The sequence below is a fragment of the Salvia hispanica genome, chromosome 6 (assembly GCF_023119035.1).
Source record: "Salvia hispanica cultivar TCC Black 2014 chromosome 6, UniMelb_Shisp_WGS_1.0, whole genome shotgun sequence".
Classification (NCBI taxonomy): domain Eukaryota; kingdom Viridiplantae; phylum Streptophyta; class Magnoliopsida; order Lamiales; family Lamiaceae; genus Salvia; species Salvia hispanica.
The window spans coordinates 11,390,437-11,410,870 of NC_062970.1; the positions used below are offsets into that span (position 1 = coordinate 11,390,437).

Here is a 20,434-nt window from a genome sequence, read left to right on the forward strand (position 1 = left end):
TTCGGTTACTAACCGAACCGACAAGTCGGTTAACCGACCATATTTCAATTCCCAAACAAAAACCGAAACCGACACCGACCAAGAGTCGGTTAGTTCAGTTAGAACCGAATGGTTAACCGTTAACCGATGGAACCGAAATTACTCAAAATTTTTTACTAAATTATGCTGTTCCATGAGATTTGAACTCAGATACAGCCAATTATTGCATCGACGGATTATTGTGGTCTAAAGGCTTGTTCCATTTTCTTCCTTTTATAATAGCCTATTCTCTCCTTTCTTTGTTCATACTAACTATGTGGGACAATGTGGGACAATGGTAAACATAAGCTAGCTTAAGAAACTTTACTCATAGTTGTAAACCCTGAATTTAAACATACAAACTATTCCTCACAAGGGGTTTATGGAGGAGGGCTGCCTTTTGTTTCGATGCCGATGACGGCTTCTTCGTCTTCGCTTGCGCCTGGTCAGGAAGATGGGCAGAGAGAGCAAGATTGTGTGGGGTTTCAGTCGCACACAATCTTATAGGAAGATTGGCTGCCTTCTCTTTTTATTTTATGTTTTTGGTTTTAGGGGATATCTTGTAATATCATAACATGTCGTTATATATGTAACACGTAGAATTTCAGTTTGCGTATGCATTAATATTTAAACCAAAGGTATGTTTTAACTACTATGCCTCGTGTATTTAGTGTCAAATTTTTACATTAATAATGGATTAGGATCGATTTAAAGGCTGACTCATGTATTGGTTTAGACAGATTAGACCCGTTTGGAGACCACCTTTAATTAAAAAAAAGTCTCAAAGATATGGATTATAGAGTATATATTTATATTAATTAAATCATTTACTGATGTACTATGTAGCCATGAAAAGTAAGGTTTAGTTATGATATGTAGAGCTACGCATATAGAGCAGTTAGAACTTAGAAGCCTATGTTCGTAGGCTGAATTTAGCTCTAATATCCCATGCATGTTGGCCCTAGATACATGGAGTATATATTATCAAGCGATATATAACTTGAACGAGGGTTTCAAGGACAAATTTCTACTGCCCCCATCCCACAATAGGAGTCCACATTCGACTTGGCACGGGTTATAGAAATGTAAAGAAAAGTCGACACATGTTATAAGAAATTTAAAGAAAAGTGAGTTGAAAAAAGTTAGTAGAGCAAGTGTCCCATTTTTATTTATTAGTTTCATAATGAATGTGAATAGAATGAGTTAGTGAAATGTGGGACCTACTTACCATTTATAGTAAAAGTAAAAGCGGACTCTTATTGTGGAATGGACTAAAATGACACAAATAGACTCTTATTGTGGGACGGAGGTAGTATCCAACCATTATCAACCCATATTTTCCCTAAGAAAGTTAGGGATCTAACTTCTTATTGAAGAAACCAAAAAGATTAATCATATGTAGTGCTACTTTGTAGAACTCCAAAGCTCAATATAACACAAAGTTATCGTTATAAAAGAGCAAAATTGAAGAAACCAAAAAGATTAATCATATGTAGTACTACTTTGACAACATAATAAGAATACAGAACATGCATTTAAGAAAATTGCATAAACCCACAAAATCACTTATGTATCTTAAAAAATCCCACGTCGACTTTGACAACATAATAAGAATACATAACATTGTTATAAAAGATAAGCCTCAACCTTAGAGAAATTAATCATCCTGGCCTTTGGGCTTAAGTATCTATATGTGGCTCATAGCCCATATAAATATGAGTCTACATTTTTAGATGGACTTATTAATCGGTTTTCGGTTCGGTTAATCTCGGTGTAAACCGAGAACCGACATCAATGCGGGTCTCCTAACCGGACCCGAACCGTAACTGTCATTTCGGTTCTCGGTTAACTGAAAACCGACATTTTTGGTTTGGTTCTCGGTTAACCGAGAACCGGCAAACCGAATACCCAGCCCTATTTGCTAAGAACCGGCAAACTGAATACAATAGCATACAACACTGGAAATACAGAGTAGAAGAAACATAGCTACATAAGAAGCAATCTATCTATGATTATGTAAAAAGCTTATACAACATACCTATACAAGAGCTGATGCCAATACTTGATTTACAAAAACGACCACCATCTCCTGTGGTTATTATCCCGACGGCACAGAGGCCGGCTAGCGCCAGTTGCGCACAATCTAGCTGCGGATGAATTGCCAAACCACAGAATGAGAGATATGCCAAGAATACTGACAATCGGAGCAGCAAGGAAGAGCCATCTATTTCTTGGAGCATCCTCAACTTCAAGTTGATGGACTAAAGCATCATCATCCATGGAAGCATCATCAATCAAATATTGCTCATCAACCATCTCACTTCTCTCATTGTCATCCGTTGGAAGCTCATAGCGGCAAAGTGGGCATGTATTTCTTGTAGCTAACCACGGCAAGATGCAGGAAGGGTGGTAAAGGTGCAAACAGGGAAGCTGATTGACGACTGCGTCAAGCATGAAGGAGTCCTTGCAGATTGCACACTCCTGCTGCTGTTGCTTGTCTCCATTAATCGTGAGACGTGGCAGATTGTTCATATATGATAGAGAAGCAGGAGGTGCCCCTCTCCTTGAACCCTCGTTTTCAGCAAGATGGTCGAGAAGATCCTCAAAGCCTCTGGCATCGAGATAATCCCCCGAATTCCCAACATAAGACTCATCATCCAAATTGGTTAACAGGTCGCCAGTGTGTGCTTGTATCCGGTCGCGTATACTGAGTGGAACTGTGCCCACGAGTTGAGGGGACAGTAGCTGCCTGCGCCAGTTAACCAAGAGGCTCGGCTGAGCTTCACCTTCACTACTGTCATCTTCCGAATTCCACTGGAACGTGCCAGCATTCATGGGGTCGATATCTAGCTCACTCGGGGCATCATCAGAGTCACTATCGTGGACAGCCCTGTATCTCCGAAAGCTAGCATTGGAGTCAGACTCGTCGACATAGAGAGAATCGAAACCATCACTTTCTGTATCGGAAAAGAATCTCCTCCACATTGTAGACGACCGCACAGAACGAGCATCGTCTTGCCTTGAGATTTGTGAAAATTGGTGAGAGAACATACTCTCCATGGACTCAGAACTGACGAATCTTCTCCTCGATCGACCCCTCCTCCTATGGTGGACTTGAGGCGAGGGCGATGCAGTCTCAAATTCTTCCAGAAACAAAAATTTACAATCAGCGCAGACGCTAAAATCGTCAAGCTCGTCAGCCTCATTGTTGGATGGAAGAATTCTATGGCATAAAGCACAAGAGGAGGAATCCCCCAAATTACTCCGATCCATTTGCAAACTGAAATGTTCAGATTCATCTAGGTTATAGATTGGATACGAACATAATAAGTATTCAACGAAAATAAACCTAAAAGCATCATCCTTAATTGTTCAATCTATTTCACTATTAAGAATCGGAATCGGAATCAAAATCGGAATTGGAATCGGAAGGATTGAAACATTGAATAAATATCGAGGTTAGAGTAGGGAGGGTAGATCCAATTGGGAGCGGGAGAGAGAGAGAGAGAGCAGTATATATACCTGATACGTAGATACGGCGGCGGCGGTGGTGGTCCGGTGGTAGAATTGGGCGACGGAAAACCAAAGCACCGTGGACGAGCGATAAATCAAAAATTACAAATAAAATGGGGAAAAAGATATACAGATAATAAAGCGACATTGAGTAATAAATGATTTTTTTTTTCACTATAAACTTATATTGCAACAGATAGACACAACACAGTAACAAAGTAAAGTTAACAAATGTCAACGTCAACTCAGGTCACAATAACTTTAGAAAATTTCTAAAACTTAATTAACCTTTATTATTTATTTTAATAACCTTCTTAATTAACCTTTATTATTTATTTTTAGTACTCGTTTGATAAAAAATATATGATATAACAAGATTTGTTAAATAAGATAAGAAATGCGGGTTTCGTATCAAGATAAGTTCGGATAAAGGTTTTTTCGTTGTTGTTTGGTAGACAAGAAATTATCTAGATTTTGTATTAATAAAAAAATCATAATAAATGAGGTAGAAATGCTATCCGACCAAATTTGTGAGATACATATATTTGTATTTTAAGAAAAAATTTGCGGGTTCGGATGGGCCATAGAAAAAATCACGGGCTGACATAATAGGTTAACTATGATATAAAACACTTAGAAATAGTCATATAAGTATCTATATCTAGACATTAATAACTTATCAAACGGGTCCTTATTATTTATTATGGTTACTGTATTGATGATGCAGGTTGCAGGGCGGTGAGGCTAGGGGGTTGGAACTGAAGCTACGGGGGCGTACCGCAACTATGGTATGGTTTGTGGCTCTGCCACGTACGCCCTCCGTCCCAAATAATTTGGGACACTTTGAACCGGCAAGGGTTTTAAGAAATCTAATGGAAAGTGAGTTGAAAAAGTTGGTAGAACGTGGGTCCTACTTTTAAAATATTAGTTTTATAATAAAATGTTAGCATGAATGAGTTGATGGAATATGGGGTCCACTACCAAAAATGGTAAAAGTGAAGTAGGACAAATTATGTGGGACGACCCGAAATTGAATACTGGGTCGAATTATCTGGGACGAAGGGAGTAGTTTTTTCTATTTTATTTTTATTATTTTATTTGTTAATTGTTTTATTTCATAAATCGTTGTCTCTCCATTTGTGAAAAGTTGTCCAGTTTTGTCATTTTAGTCCGTGACAAGTTGTCCACTTTGGTTTTTTTATATTTTTCATAAATAGACCTCACTTTCTACTAACTTTTTAAACTCACATTTTATTATAAAACTAATACTCCCTCCGTCCCATAAAAGTTGAGCAAAACTTTTGAGCACAGAGATTAAGAATTTATATTAAATAAATAGGAGAGATGAAAAAAGTAGAAAAGATAAGAGAGAGTAAAATAAATGATGTAATAAAAAAAGAGTGATTAGATGTTTTGTCTTTTATTAGAAAATGAAATGACTCAACTTTGTTGGGACGGACTAAAAAGGGATACGACTCAACTTTATTGGGACGCAGGTAGTATATAAATATGAGACTCTCATTCCACTAACTTTTTCAGCTCACTTTGCTTCACATTTCTTAAAACTCGTGCCGAGTTAAACTTTGGACAATATTTCATGAACGGAAGGAGTATTAATTAATAAAAAATAATTATAATTATTGATCTTTTGAATTCATACTTTATTTTAGTTATTAAAATAAACAATGGGTTATTTTTGTATTGTATTTAAAATAAATATATAATTTTTTTTGTGTTAAGTAATTGCAACTTTTTTATTACTACATCTGTCCCTGAAAATTTGATACATATTACCATTTCGGTCCGTCCCTGAAAATTTGATACACTTCACTTTTACCATTTTTGGTAGTGGACCCCATATTCCACTAACTCATTCCTACTCACATTTTATTATAAAACTAATACTTTAAAAGTAGGACCCACATCCCACCAACTTTTTCAACTCACTTTCCATTACATTTCTTAAAACCCGTGTCGGGTCAAAGTGTAGCAAATTTTGGGGGACGGAAGTAGTACTATTATTTGTTACTCCTTCCGTCCCTAGTTAAAAGAGGCATTTTTTTTAGGGTACGAGATTTAAAAAAGTATAATTTTATTAGTTTTATTAGTTAATTGAAAAGAGAATAAAGTATGAGAAAAAATAAAAATAGAAAAAATAAAGTAGAGAAATAAAGTACTACTCAATAAGAGAGAAAATAAAGTATAAGAGAGAATACAAAAAGAAATTATTCATTTATCTTGGGACGTCCCAAGAATACGAATTAAGTACTACTACTACTTAACAAAGGACAGGAGGAATATTAATTATAAAATTAGTTAATTTGATTATATGGTAATATTTTTATTTTGATTATATGGTAGTAAATTTAATTCTAAAAGTATTGCAATTAAAACAAATAATGATAAATTGAAATAGAAAGTGATAAAAATATGAATAGTTATGGGGTATAATGATATGTAGTACTATGTGGTTTGATGAATGTTGTGTTTGGCAAAGTACATGAATATCAAATTTATTAGCACGCCTCAAATTGTAAATACAGCAAAACAAAATATTGTAATCAAAAGTCAATGGTAAAAGATAGGAATGTAAATGAGTGGGATTCCATGTTTAGTGATTGTTAATATTAAGTTACCAAATTAGGCATATAACGGCATAGATGTTAACTCTCAATCTTTCTTGTCCAATTACAGAAATAATTAACTATATCTGATCTTGATCTGCTGTTTAAAAGCACCAGCAGAGTTTGATTCATCTTCATAAAACACTACTCCATTATTCAATGTCCTCAAGGTACTAATAAACTCATCTTCCTCATCACCATACTATTACTAACTCAACAACATTTGTAGGAAGGTAGTGGCCAAGTCCTCCGGCCAGAGGAGGAGGAGGAGCCCTCGAATCTCAGCCCTCGATAATCGTCTAAATTTAGATGATACAGCTGCAGCTTTACCTCCACTCTCTAAATTACCCAAACAAGTCTGGAAGGTAAGTAAGCATTCACTCTCATTCGTCATAATATATGCTGATGGATGGCATGCTGCAGGGTGCTGAGAGTCCCCAAAACGATGACTTCGGTGAGTTTAAACGCACGCTTGAATTTGTGTACTGCGCTCTAGCTTGGCTTGGCTTATTATACGTGTGTTTTCGATGGTTTCAGTGGATTGGAGATCTCTCAAGCAAAATCAAGACCATGACCATGACCATGATCATGATGGTTGGTCCAGTCCAATATATGAATTCAGTTCTTGTGGCTTTATCATATCAGCAACGGTTTTAATCTTTTCGATTACTAGGCAACGGAGTAATGCCAGCAAAGCACACACTCGAGCTTGTTCTTGATACACTGCAGAGGTGAAGTGAAACATGATTGTATTAGCTACCTACATGAATGATTAAGCTGAATACTGAATGTGAATTCATGTTTTAGGAGAGATACATATGAGATATTTGCTCAACCAGTTGATCCTAATCAGGTTTGTGTTTCTTTCTTCATCTCAAATTCTCTTAGCTCAGCTCGACTATCTCTCGTTGTTTCTTCAACAGGTTGAGAATTATTACGAGATCATTAAAGAGCCTATGGACTTTGGCACAATGAGGGCTAAACTCCATGAAGGGATGTACCAAAATCTTCAACAATTCAAAGTTTGCTTTGCTTTATGTTTCATGTTGTTTTGTGTAAACAACAGAAGCCAAGGCCTAAATCGGTTTATGTTTATGTTGGCAGCATGATGTGTTTCTCATACCAGAAAATGCAATGCATTTCAACTCCTCCACCACCACCTACTTCAGACAGGTAACACTAACTCTCAGCCTCAACGTTATTCTCCATCTCATCGACGACCTCTACTCTGCCACAGGCGCGTGCTATACATGACTTAGCTAATAAGGTCTTTCATCTCCTTAACACAAATCCCGAAAACTTTGTCGAGGGGACAAGACGAAGATCTATGAGGAAAACATTATGCGATTCCATCCCTAAGCCCCCTGCTTCAGCATTTCGACCAAATACCCCTGGTTTTCATCTTCCTCTTCCCGGTTTATTTACCATGTTTTGCAGATTCATCCCTGAGATGAATACATGTGTGTATATATATACAGGTAGACCGTCGAATTCTCAAGTAGAAGATAGGAGGAGAGAGACATACTTGTGCAAGGCGGAGGATGCAGCGGGCTCAACCACTTCCAAACCACTGATTCTGGTAGGATTTCATATAGATAGACATGTTACAAAGTGGTCACATAACGAAAATACATCTCATCTTGTGTTGGCAGGGAGACATTAGCTACGAGGATAGCTTAATGATGTATGTAAAGGATTTGGGACCAATGGCCCAAATGGTTGCAATGCGGAAGCTACTAGGACAGCATGAAACAAAAACTTGCCCCAAACCAAAACAATTCAAGACATTCCGCGACTTTGCTCCTGCAGGCTGCAACCCCTTTACCAAAGCCAGCAACACAGCTCGAGATGGGGAAGAAGCAAAGTTGGAACAAAAGAGAAAAGACAAGAAAGCCACAGCCGTGGTTAAAGATTTGAATTGTTCATCGAGACCGGTTATACTAGCTTTAGAGAATTGCCATTCTGAATACAAGTCCAGAAACAAGAAAATCTGCAATGTATCAGCAACTCCCAAACCTGTCTGTGATGAAGCTGCTCCGCAGAAGCCAGAGAAGAAGCATTTGCCATTATTATCCCACTTCACTTTCGATCTTCCCTTCTTTAAAGCGCGGCTTGAGCAGATAAATGCAGTGGAGATGGGGTTGAAGAGGAAGAAACCGGGGCTCTCGATTTATCAATGAACCTGTACTTCCTGCTACATTTATAATAACTGTGTTTTGATCCTTTTTATTTCAATAAAGACAATTGGAAACAATAGACAGGGTACACATGCAAGCAAGTAAAAAATTGAAAGTACACAACTGGGACATGAGAGTTCATCAAAACTGTGCTTTTATATACCGCATGCTATATTGCTTATACTGTTGACAGTGAATGTAACTCCACATACACTTTCTGTTTACAATGTATGACCGTGTCAATGGCAACATAATATTTGCAATTAAGATTTCCTATGCAGATGGTGTGATCAGGACAGAGCTGCTTTGAGTCGAGGATTAAGCCACCAAAGCAGAAAACTTCCTGAATTTAAAATAACTGAAAAAATAGACTAGTTGACCCATCACTAAACGATCTAAGATCTGCCGGTTTCACCAATGCACGGCATAGAGGGCAAGTCCGTTCTCTCTCAAACCTGGGGACAAAAAATAACAATAGCTCAAATCAAGACAGCCAATAAAGTTTTGAGAATCTGACTGCATACAAATATGTCTTGCTGCTATTTTCAATATATTTGTAGCTCAAGCAGCAATGACGATTCTCGACATATTTTGGATTAATACTAAAGGTAGGAAGAGAAAACCAACCACTCAGAAACACAGTCCTCACAAAATATGTGCTTGCAACGTAGAAGGACCGGAGAGTGCATCTTTTCCTGGCAAATAGCACACAAATCTCCAGCTGCAGTGACCTGAATATAATCAAATCAATGAAGTGGCAAGAGGATTAGTCATCAAGTTGAAGCACAAAGGGAGCAGCACCAATGTCAGTATGAAATTCGATACAATACATAAAGAGAACATGCAGCAAAACGGATTTTCAGTGACAATAGCACATAATCATAAAATAGTATGGCAACACAAAAATTTTGGGAACAATTTCTTTTCTATGTGGGATGTTGTTAGGTCTTTCAGCTCATCAAGAATTTTCCAAATCTTTGTCTTCCAAGTTCCATCCCAGCCCCATTCCAATAAAGAATCAAGTGGCTGGTAATGCAGTGAAAGGACATCAGGCATTTTTTAAGTACATTTGAATTGCAGCTAGCATACCTAAAGGTACACATGTAAGGCAGTGGGCGGAACTATTCACAGGCAAGGTGTAAACAAGGGTTGACATTTGCAAAATTTAAATGCTTGTGCTAAAGTGGAAGCAAGATTGTTGACCAGTATAAGCCTATATATATATATATATATAATGTATATGGAATGTGATCAAATGAAAACTCTAAATATGCTACAAACTCAAAACTATGATCTGGACAATTGAAAAATGTCAACAGATCACAAAAAAGCATCAACAGAAAAATATCAACAGAATTTCAACGGTAGTCAATGATTGATTTTGTGTTGATACTGTGTTGATATTAAAATCTTGAAATTTTATACCGTGTTGATATTTGTATTGAAGTTGTGTTGAAGCTGTGTTGAGGAGTTTTGAGTTTGTACAATAAATAAGTTTGCATTTTATCACTACCCTAATGTATATATATGCATATTCCTTAACTGGATAATTTTTTTTTAAAAAGCTTTAGCCAGTAAATTTCCTTAACAACAGCTCAAATAATCTGGAATACAGTGACACTAAGGCCATAGAAAGAAAAATGAATACCTGTTCAGTTGTAGCATAAGCACCATAGTGGATGTCTTTCCTTGACAGTGCTTTAAGAGCAGTGATGAATGATTGGACCTGAAAACATGACTCAAATCAGCAGAGCCTAAAGGCAGGGAATATAGAGATTCCTGAAAAGATCCACTGCATACTACTGCTACAAATCCTATAATTTTTAATCATTAAAAGAACAGACTTGGCTGAATACATGTTTATACCTTCTCAACAACAGAAGTAAGCTTGAAGGTTAAATACAATCCAGTCATAAGCGACGAGAAAAGGCTCCCGTATTCTTTGTTCAAGAAGAAACGGTACCAAACAGGGGCAGGGAGCAGTGCACGATAAAGGAGCAGCAGGTACTCAACCAAAGTTAGCAGTTGACCCTGAGAATAAACAATATTTCATTAGCAGGTATGCACTTTCCGAAACAAACTATAAATTACAAGTATCTAGTTGACAGAAGTCAAGGCACAGACATAATTTACCTGCCTACGGTAGTTCCGACCTCTGCTATTTTTGTAATACATCAAGAGCATACATTTGATGACCATTGCTGCTTGACGAACAAGTGTATCTAAAGAAAAAGGTGCATCATAAAGAACAAGGTCAAATTACTGACATGTAACTCTTCTAAATCGCAGTGATTAATGAAAATGACTCACCATTCACCATGATAATAAATATCGCATTCCAGAAAGGAGGTATGGTTCTTGGAGGCAGCATCAGCAAAGGATAGAGCACATCATCTTTCCGGTACCACCAGTAAATCCCGAAAACATGAAGTGAGTAAAGAACGACAATGCCAATAAGAGTCATTATTTTCCTCTCACCCTGAAGAGGGAAGACAGACCCTTGTTAACAGTGACTTCAAAGTGAAACATATGGGATTTTCATTCTTCACAGAAAATGTATTAAAACTTAGAAGTCTCTCAAAAGATATGAAAATCTACGTCAAGTACCTTTAGTGCCGTCTGCTTCCGTACAATATCATTTGACTTAAACATAAAAGCAGCAATCCAAATTGTAACACAGAATCCTGCAAACATAGAACTGAGTCAATAAATTATTATGATTCTTTCATATGATAGACGGTGAAGAGGCATAATATATAGCTATTCGAAAAATGCAGCAATGCACCTTCTACTAAGCGCTTTCTCAGAGAAATTAAACCAGATAAAGAACTGTTATCTTATTAAAATTAAATGATAACAATATATGGGTTCATGAAGGCAGGGGATGACTAAAGTCAATATGCAGCAAGAATGGAAAAAATATGCAATAATTAGCAAACTAGAAGGCCAATAGAAATATTAACAACGTCAATATGATTTGACACAAATCAGAAGGCCATATCAATATGATGAAGCATGGTAATACCTTGGAGATGCTGACGTATGAATACAATCAACAGAAGCAACGAGAAAGGAAGGACCTGCTCGATCCAACGAGCAGCCTGCTGTATATCATATCTCTGGTAAGAGGAAGAAGAATCCCTATTATTGGCGCCAACTCCCTCAGCACCTTCTGCATCACCATCTGCATTTGTCGAGTTCGTAGCCCCATCCACAGATTCTCTACCACTCCGCAGATCAACCTGACTCTCCATTGAGGAGAGTACAGAAGCTCCAGACGGCGACCTAGAAACCGGCCTCGAAAAGGACTCAGCAGATGGCCCGGAATGCAGAGAAGTAGCAACCCTGTCGTGATCGTGTTCTGCAGAGCCAATTATCCTAATGGAAACCTCTCCCGCGGAAGGGGCAGGTGCAGGGTCATTCGATAGGTCATTGTGGAAGCCCCCATTGTTCAATAAAGAATCGGAATCGGAACTGTTTGGCCTGGTTCTGATGAAGCCGGTGTACTCTAATAAGGTGGACAAGGGAGAGCGGAGAAGGGTAGAAGCCGAAATTTGCAGCCCATTTCTTCGGGAATGATTAGAGGTAGAGGTATTCGAGAAAGAAGACGACGATGAAGAGGAAGAAGAGGAGCTTCGGTAAGCGTCCGAATTTCCACCGGACGCTTCCATTTGCGAGGACGTCCCAGGCCTAAACCTAACCCTAATCAAGAACAATTACAATTACAATTACAATTACATAGATAAAAAAAGCAAGAAGAAATAGCAATTGAATATAAAAGAAACAAAGTTGCGTGATGAAAGTGTTAATTTACCTTGGAGATCGAAAATCCGTGGATGATCGCTAGGGTTGAAAAAGAAGAATGGTGATTGAATGCTGGAAAAATGAGGAAAAAAAAGGATGTATTCAAAATGAGGCGGCCGCAGCGGAGAATCGGAAGCGGGTAACGTTGAGAATCACGGCTGCGAGTCGTTGAATACGCGTTTGCCCTTTCTCTCTCTGCTCTCTCTGCTCTTCTCTTTGATTGGATTATGGAGGAGCGAGAAGAGAGAGAAACAAGGCTACGGACGATGACCCTGCTGTTTATAGTTTATACACACTTGCAAAACTAATTAATCACCATTATTTATCGCCAACACTCGTTTTTATTTTATTTTTTTTATTTTGAATAAATCACATAAATACGTGTGTGTGCTATTTTCATTAGCTGACCTTTGAAAACTCGTGGTTGGACAGAATATTAATATTGCTGACCCACCACCTGCTGTATCCATTATTAATACATTAATTTATTTTTTTGGTAAGTTTTTCTTTTTTTATGAGATGCTCTCGTTTTCGAAGAAACGTCCTTGATCAAAGTACTTTAAAAATCAGTATTTTAAAATGGGATCAGACCGGCCAGTTCGACAGGTTGGACTGCGAACCGGCAAGTGGTGCTATGAACCATAAGCATGTCTATGAACAGATGGACCGGCCGATCCGACCAGAAACCGAAAACCAGTTTTATATCTTTAAAATGACTTGTTTAAATTTTTTTAAAAATATGAGAATAGAGGGGTTCGAACCCAGGTCCTCTAGCATAGATAGAGGCATTTCTACTACTCTACCACATGTATATGTATGAAATATTGTGAACATTAATTAGTGTTATACATTAAAATGCAATTTTTGTCCAATTTTAATTATTATCCAATAAATTTTAACTATATTTTGTTAAGTACTAAATTTTATTTGTATAATATATAAATAATTAATTATACCTGAGATTTAATAATTCATATAATTCATTATTCACTAAATATTTGAACTTATTAATAATCTGTGCTTATTTATATGTAATAACTAATAAATATAATATATATTTTTATCCAAATTAACTAAAAATCCGTGTCTAATTTTATATATTTGCTATAATATTATTTCTAACATAAATTTTTTTAAATTAATATAAACTTTATCTATTTAATACATACATAATATGTATACTTTTTAGCTACAATAATTAATAACTTATGTATTTAATTATATGTATCGATAAAAAGATTATTTAAAAATTTTATCATTCACTAATTTTAATATTGTTCTTATTTAATTTATTATATAAAAAGTTTAATAGTGCGTTTTTATTATATGAGTATATGAGTATATTATTAGTAATTACTCCCCCCGTCCTGCTTTAGCAGCCCCGGTTACTTTTCTGCACTCGTTTTATAAAAATGATACTCCCTCCGTCCCAAGGAAGATGACCCATTCTTTGAACGGCACGGGATTTTATGCATGCCAATTTAATTAATAAAAGTCCAACAGGTTTGACCCAAGTCCAACTTTCATAGATCCCTAAGAGCATCTCTGGTGGCGCCCTTCCCACTAGGACATCCACTAGAACTTCCCACAAAAACCTTCTGCCACGTCACTAGGACTTCCCACTAAGACTTCCCATCCCACTGCACAATGTAGGACTTCCACTAGGACTTCCCGCAATAAAATAAAATCACAATTATTCAATTTATACGTTTCAAATTTACGAAATTTAACGAGCCGTATTTATAGAGTTTTTTTATAAAAAAAAATATTTAAAACTCGGACGTCCGAGTGGGACGTCCGACCGTCACCACTATGGCGGACGTCCGTCCGCCCGCCCGTGGAGGTGACGGGCATCCGACGGGCATATGGGACGGGCGTGGGCGCCCTTCCCCTTCACTACGGCGAACGTCCTACCGCGACGTCCGCCATTGGAGACGCTCTAATCTGACCCCATTATAACTCAATATAAAAGGAGATTAGAAAGGAGATTAATAATTAATTCGCTCATAATTTTCGTGACCTACTTTCACCGGTAGTGAGAATTTTCAGTTCTTCATATATCTGAAGTTCTATCTTCTTTCTAATCAAGCCCTTTTTGACAAGCTTTGCCCACCCAATGGTCATTATCTGAGTTCGGGATACATATTAGAAGGTTTGTGGTTAAGTACGAAGAATATCACGTGGAAAAGGCGCAAGCAATCACCGATTCTTTGGAGAATCAAATCGGTAATTCTAAACTGTAGGATATCATGTATTAGGGTTTAATTCCTTAGCATGAATTATATGTGTTCTAGCATGCAGTCTGACATGTGAATAATTGATCTCATAATTAGTCAAGTAGATATGTATGCATGATTTATTTGTTTATGCATGTCTTCTGCTGTGCAAGGGGCACCAAACTCCGACACTATCTTCTTCTTCAGTGGCGGACCTAGAATATTTACACGGGGGTCCAAACTAGTGCTCCCTCCGTTCCTTAAATTTTGTCACAATTTGATCGGGTACAAGTTTTAAGAAATGCAATGGAAAGTGAGTTGAAAAAGTTAGTGGAGAGTGAGTCCTACTTTTATATATTAGTTTTATAAATCTAACATCTAACATAATCTAAAGTGTCAGTTTGGTGAAAGTACTTTTATACCCTTTTTGGAGGGAAATGTGAAGCTATTTTGTTTGCGCTTTTAGTCAATTTGAGAAATGACAACCATTTGACAGAAAAGAGGCAGCTCCTATTGAGCAATAATGGCTTCTCAAATAAGATTAAGTTGTTATATATAACCACACCATTGATTGAATCTGCATTTTAGTGGACTAATTATCTAATTTTTTTATTGCGGACGGCGACAGCTCCAAGCTGCAACCATACGCTTGGGGCGACGACTAGCTATCAGCACATATTTCGGCATGAGGCGGTGGCAGTGAAAGGGAGAAGAAGTTTCGGATTTGATTAGAGAGAGAGACTGATTTCTGATTTTTTTATTATTATTATTTGACTGCAGCAGAGTAAAGCTCTTGGAATCTGGCGACAGCTCCGACGACAGATGACGAGCGCGGCAAGACGGTAGTTGGCCGAGAAAAAGTGAGGGATCAGGAACGAGAGAGATGTGGACGAAAGGTGAGAAGATGAATGATACGCTCGGATTTTGCAGGGTTTTAAGGCCATTATTTGGTCCGTTTTTAATGTCAAATTTGCATTACATGTCCATAATTTGCATATTTTATACATTTTGGTATTTTGACATGTTTTGTGAGAAATGTGCATATTTGAGCCTAAAAGGGGAGTTAAAACGCGAAGTAGGAAATCTGGAGTTTCAGGTATCGTCCGGCGACCGCTACCAAAGAGTCAGAAGCTTCGGATTAATGCGCGGTGACCGCCAGCCAAGGTGTGGCGGTCGGCCAAAAAAACGTGGCGCACGATAGCCTATGTTCAAATTCATTTTTCTAACGAACCTGGAGGACGATCAGGGCGTTCTACATGTCATTCTCTTCGTATTCGAAAGAGCTTCGCGTTGGTACCTTGATCATCTCAATCGGAGTTCTGTGGAGAAAGTTATGGCTATTCTACCGAAGTCGCGCAAAGCTGTCAAATGCAATTTAGGCGAAAATTTAAAGAAGGAAATACGACATTACCTTGTGAAACCAAATCTTTTCCTTCTACTATGGGGCAAGAAAATTCCATCTTTATTATTGCTTGGAGGAAACTTTTTACCAAATTTAAATCATTTTCAAGCCTATATATACCCCATAACCTAATTCATGTTATTCACCAATTCATAGCCTCCAAAAGGGGAGCCTCCAAGGCTCCTCCCTCTCCACTCCCTAACCTAATTCTTCCATCATTCTTGGAGATTGAAGCAAGGCAAGAGGAGCATGAAGACTTCAAGATTCAACCTTGGGTTTTGTTTGTTTATTTCATGTCTCGTATTTTAATTATTGTTTTAGTTCGTCTGTCTATGGAATGCTAAACAATAGAATTTTGAGGTTTGATAGTAATTAATTTTTATGTAGTTCTTTTTATGTTTAATGTTTAGAACTCGTTCCACTTGATTTTTCTTGAACGTTTGTTCGACTAATTGGCCGTTACCTTGATTGTCAATCTTTGATCGATGATAGCTTTGATTGGTTTATCTTATATGTTCATACAATAATTGTGACATGAGTATTGATGCATGATAGGGAGAAATCGTGGTAAAACTTGAGTCGGATGAACGTAGAACTAATTAGAATAAGGGGTAATTGCTTTTAAAATCACCAACTTTCAATGAATTCCGGTTTTTCCCACGAACTTTAAAAAGTTCGTGTAATACCACGAACTTTATTGTCGGTTGCTATTTTCCCATGTCAGGTTTTCCGGTCTTATTCAAACTGTTCGTTTCCTATTAAGACAATGTCCAAATTCTTTTATCTTACTATCGTTATCTTTGTCTTTGAAATAGCTTCGTGTCGGTACCTTGTACGCCTCAATCGGAACTCGAATCAAGAAGTTATGGCCATTATGATAGTACAAGGTCGCACAAAGGTCGCAGCCTTCATCAAATGGCCATAACTTCTTCATCCGTGTTCCGATTGAGGCGTACAAAGTACCCACGCGAAGCTATTTCAAAGACGAAAATAACGATAGTAAGATAAAAGAATTTGGACATTGTCTTAATAGGAAACGAACAGTATGAATCAGACCGGAAAACCTGACATGGGAAAATAGCAACTGACAATAAAGTTCATGATATTACACGAACTTTTTAAAGTTCGTGGGAAAAACCGGAATTCATGAAAAGTTGATGACTTTAAAAGCAGTTACCCCTTAGAATAACTAAAGAGTTAGTGAAATAATTATCCTTGAAATTCCTCTATTTGCCTAATTTTATCTTATTTGATTTTTTTTATTATATTTATTTTTATTTAGTTTTATAATTTCAAACCCAAAACGTTGTGTTTCTCTAGATAGTATATGACGCTTAGTACATGATAGCCAGTTGCAATTCTATTCCCTGAGTTCGATATCTCGGTACCGACCTTTAACTATACTATTTCTGCCTTGTATACTTGCAAGTAGTTGTAGTGCTAAAAAATAGTGCATCAATGAAAAAGAAGAGGAAGTAGAGAGAGATGTACTACACCGGTGCCGGCTACCAGGGAGTGCAAACCCACCAAATCCTCCGCAAAACCTTCAATTTCCTCCGTCAAGTCACTCCTTCGTGTCCTCTCAGCCTCCCTATCATGGCATCTCTAGCCACCACTTCAAAGTTCCGATCTTTACTGGCGTCTGCAGGGTGGCATATGCATGAAACGAAAGGCAAGGTTGACGGGGGGGCAGTGGGCGTGAGAGAGTAAGGAAAGAGGCAAAGCAGCACCGCGGCGCGGCGAGGCGAAGGTGCGGTGCTCTGGCCCGGAGTTGATTTCCGCCGCCTATTAGGAAGGAATGAGGAGAGAGAGACTTGAGAGAGACGGAGGAAACGCATGTTAGTTTAGGGTTTGAGGAATATTAATTCAATGGTATATTGTTTGGACTTTAGTTTAATGTTTAATAGGCTTTTAGTGTATTGGGTTTTGGAGTAGTATAATTTAAATTTCAAATAATGATATAAAATTATGCACTCAATTTATAGTATTGTAGTACATCTTTTTAGTTAAATAGAATTTTAATTTGAGTGTTGTATCTATTATTATATTTTATGCTAAGTTTTAATTTGAATTTCTAATTTATTAGATTTTATATAATATATATTTTTAAATTAAAATTTCTTTCATTAATTAATTTATAGTATTGTAGTACATTTTTTTTAGTTAAATAGAATTTTAATTTGAGTGTTGTATCTATTATTATATTTTATGCTAAGTTTTAATTTGGATTTCTAATTTATTAGATTTTATATAATATATATTTTTAAATTAAAATTTCTTTCATTAATTAATTAAATTTATATGTAGTTAGAATTTAGTTTACTTTGATTTACTAATATTTCTATTTTTTAGACATCACAAAATTTTGAACAGTGTATGAATTGAATTTATATTTAGCTAAATCAAATAAGTAATAATTTATAACACAAATAAATAATGATAAGAAGTGAAATTAAATTAATGTCATTGTTAAATAAGAACAATATAGCATCACATTAAAATTTTCATTAATACGAACACATATTATGTGTTATTTTCTTGGTATTATTAGATCGTACATTTGGTGTTACTTCGACTCAAGAGGGAAAATAAAATTTTCAAATCTTTTTTACTAAGTAATTAAATTCAAAGTATATAGTGAAAATTGAGTTGACTTTGATTTACAATTACTCATATTTCTCATTTTAGAATCCATTAAGTTCTACTTCATCCGTTCCATAGTAGTAGAATCAGGGGAGTGATCAATTGCTAATTCATCATTTAATTGCTAACTACAACTAATTTAAGACCATATGATTTTAGAAAACTTGTGGTCTATAATTTGCCACATGTAATTTTCGTTTTTATTAATTAAATTGAAAAAGATAAAAAAAACTACCAAATTAGGGTTTTGGATGAAAATGTCAATATAGTGTTTCGAAAATATCAACACAATGCTTTGAGAATGTCAACACAATGCTTTGAGAATGTTAACACATTGCTTATATTGACATTCTATATGTATCATATTGACATATTTTATATATTATGTTGAATTTTCTGCTGTATGAAAAAATTAAAAAAAAATTGATTTTTTTTTTCAAATTTTGACGTCCGAACATATGCAAGTGATATCTCGTTAGAATCCTTATGAAATTATCGTTAATTTGATATATGTTGTGCAAAAAATAATTTAAATCGAGAAAGTTATATGTGTTTTAAAGTTATGAGATATTTTTCAAAAGTTAGTTACAACTAATTTGTTGTAAATTGACCTTAATACCCTTATTGACGTTTTATGGGACCGTATTGACATTCCGGAGCTGATTATCTAGACCCTTGATTTAAATATCTAATGACTATTATTTAGTTTTAGTTAGCAATTAAGTATTGAGTTAGCAATATAACACTCTCCAGTAGAATCAATTTTCATTATGAAACACATTTCTCACTTTTACTTTTCTTTCTCTCTCACTTTTTTCACACATCTTTTCCTCAATCTCCATATCAAAAAAAATGTCTCCACTGCTATGGAGAGAAGGAGTAGTAATTAAGAATATAAAAGTATCGATGATAATAATATTCCATATTTCGAACTATTGTGAATTTTTTTTAATTAAGAATATAAAATTCTATCGATGAATAATAAAACTTTACACATAGTGTAAATATTTTTAAATAAGTCAGTGTTTAGTCATGGACAAACTGTATGTTGTTACATCTAGAGTCATGAGTCGTGAAGGTTTGAAGATTTTAGTTTGTGGAGATGAAATTATAGTAGAAGTGATTATACTGTTAATGTTGTTTACAAAAAAGTTTTTCAAAATTTATAAACTAGTCTGTTGTTGTTTTTATAAGGCTTTTTTGTTTGCACTTATGTATGCATATGATTTGTTGATCGAACGAAATCAAGATCTATTTATCTGTTCAAATTATTTGGTTTTTTTTTTATCTTTTGGATTTAGTGATACTTTTCTTTATTTCTACATCTTATTATATTTCATCCACACATCTCTTATTTTGTTAATTCTTTTAAGTAATATTACTACACTCATACTATTAGATATTAAAATTGTATAAAATGACATGACGAATATGAAATGTTTCATTTAGAGTGCTGAGACAAGTACAAATTTATTTTTATTGTTGTTTATAATATTTTAATTGTTTATAATGTTATGAATACTTTTTATAAATAGTTTATATTTTTATCTGTAAATATATTTTTATATTATTTACTCTATATTCTTATTTTATTTCATCCACACATCTCCTCTTTTGTTATTTCTTTTATTTTATACTACAACACTTATATCAAATATTAAAATAGTATACAATCATCTGCTAAAATATGAAATGTTTCATTGAGGAGTGGGTTAAGAGAAGTACAAATATCTTTTTGTTGTTGTTTATAATATTTTTAATTGTTTATAATATTACAAATACTTATTTTAATTAGTTCTTATCTGTAAATATATTTTATACTTATTTACTCTATATTCTTTATTTTAAATTAATATATCTTCATTATTTAAAAATCTTTTGTCCTGTGCACAGCACATGTGGTAACAACAAGCACATGTGGTAATACTAGTTATAATAAAATGTGAGTTGTAATGAGTTAGTGGAATATGAGGTCCAGTAAAAAAAATGGTAAAAAGTGAAATGTGACAAAATGTAAGGGACGAAGGGAGTATTACA

At 35.6% G+C, this 20,434-nt stretch overlaps 3 protein-coding genes across 3 annotated transcripts; 1 reads left to right on the forward strand and 2 right to left on the reverse strand.

The window, feature by feature from the left end:
* Positions 1 to 1,569: 1,569 nt before the first annotated feature.
* On the reverse strand, positions 1,570 to 3,674 carry LOC125192140 (E3 ubiquitin-protein ligase CIP8-like). The gene is made up of 2 exons (XM_048089615.1): positions 3,541 to 3,674; positions 1,570 to 3,298 (listed from the first exon to the last, which is right to left on the reverse strand). The coding sequence occupies exon 2, from the start codon at positions 3,289 to 3,291 to the stop codon at positions 2,086 to 2,088; it is 1,206 nt and encodes a 401-aa protein (XP_047945572.1). The 5' UTR covers positions 3,292 to 3,298; positions 3,541 to 3,674; the 3' UTR covers positions 1,570 to 2,085.
* Positions 3,675 to 6,314: 2,640 nt separating this feature from the next.
* LOC125194686 (bromodomain testis-specific protein-like) lies at positions 6,315 to 8,335 on the forward strand. Its single transcript, XM_048092929.1, has 11 exons — positions 6,315 to 6,325; positions 6,385 to 6,520; positions 6,579 to 6,609; positions 6,693 to 6,749; positions 6,829 to 6,886; positions 6,963 to 7,008; positions 7,079 to 7,177; positions 7,260 to 7,328; positions 7,393 to 7,549; positions 7,634 to 7,734; positions 7,808 to 8,335. The coding sequence occupies exons 1-11, from the start codon at positions 6,315 to 6,317 to the stop codon at positions 8,333 to 8,335; spliced, it is 1,293 nt and encodes a 430-aa protein (XP_047948886.1).
* A 134-nt stretch (positions 8,336 to 8,469) lies between these two features.
* On the reverse strand, positions 8,470 to 12,420 carry LOC125195876 (E3 ubiquitin-protein ligase RNFT1-like). The gene is made up of 9 exons (XM_048094147.1): positions 12,147 to 12,420; positions 11,358 to 12,034; positions 10,940 to 11,016; positions 10,643 to 10,811; positions 10,466 to 10,554; positions 10,199 to 10,363; positions 9,981 to 10,058; positions 8,960 to 9,063; positions 8,470 to 8,787 (listed from the first exon to the last, which is right to left on the reverse strand). The coding sequence occupies exons 2-9, from the start codon at positions 12,001 to 12,003 to the stop codon at positions 8,682 to 8,684; spliced, it is 1,434 nt and encodes a 477-aa protein (XP_047950104.1). The 5' UTR covers positions 12,004 to 12,034; positions 12,147 to 12,420; the 3' UTR covers positions 8,470 to 8,681.
* Positions 12,421 to 20,434: the final 8,014 nt, after the last annotated feature.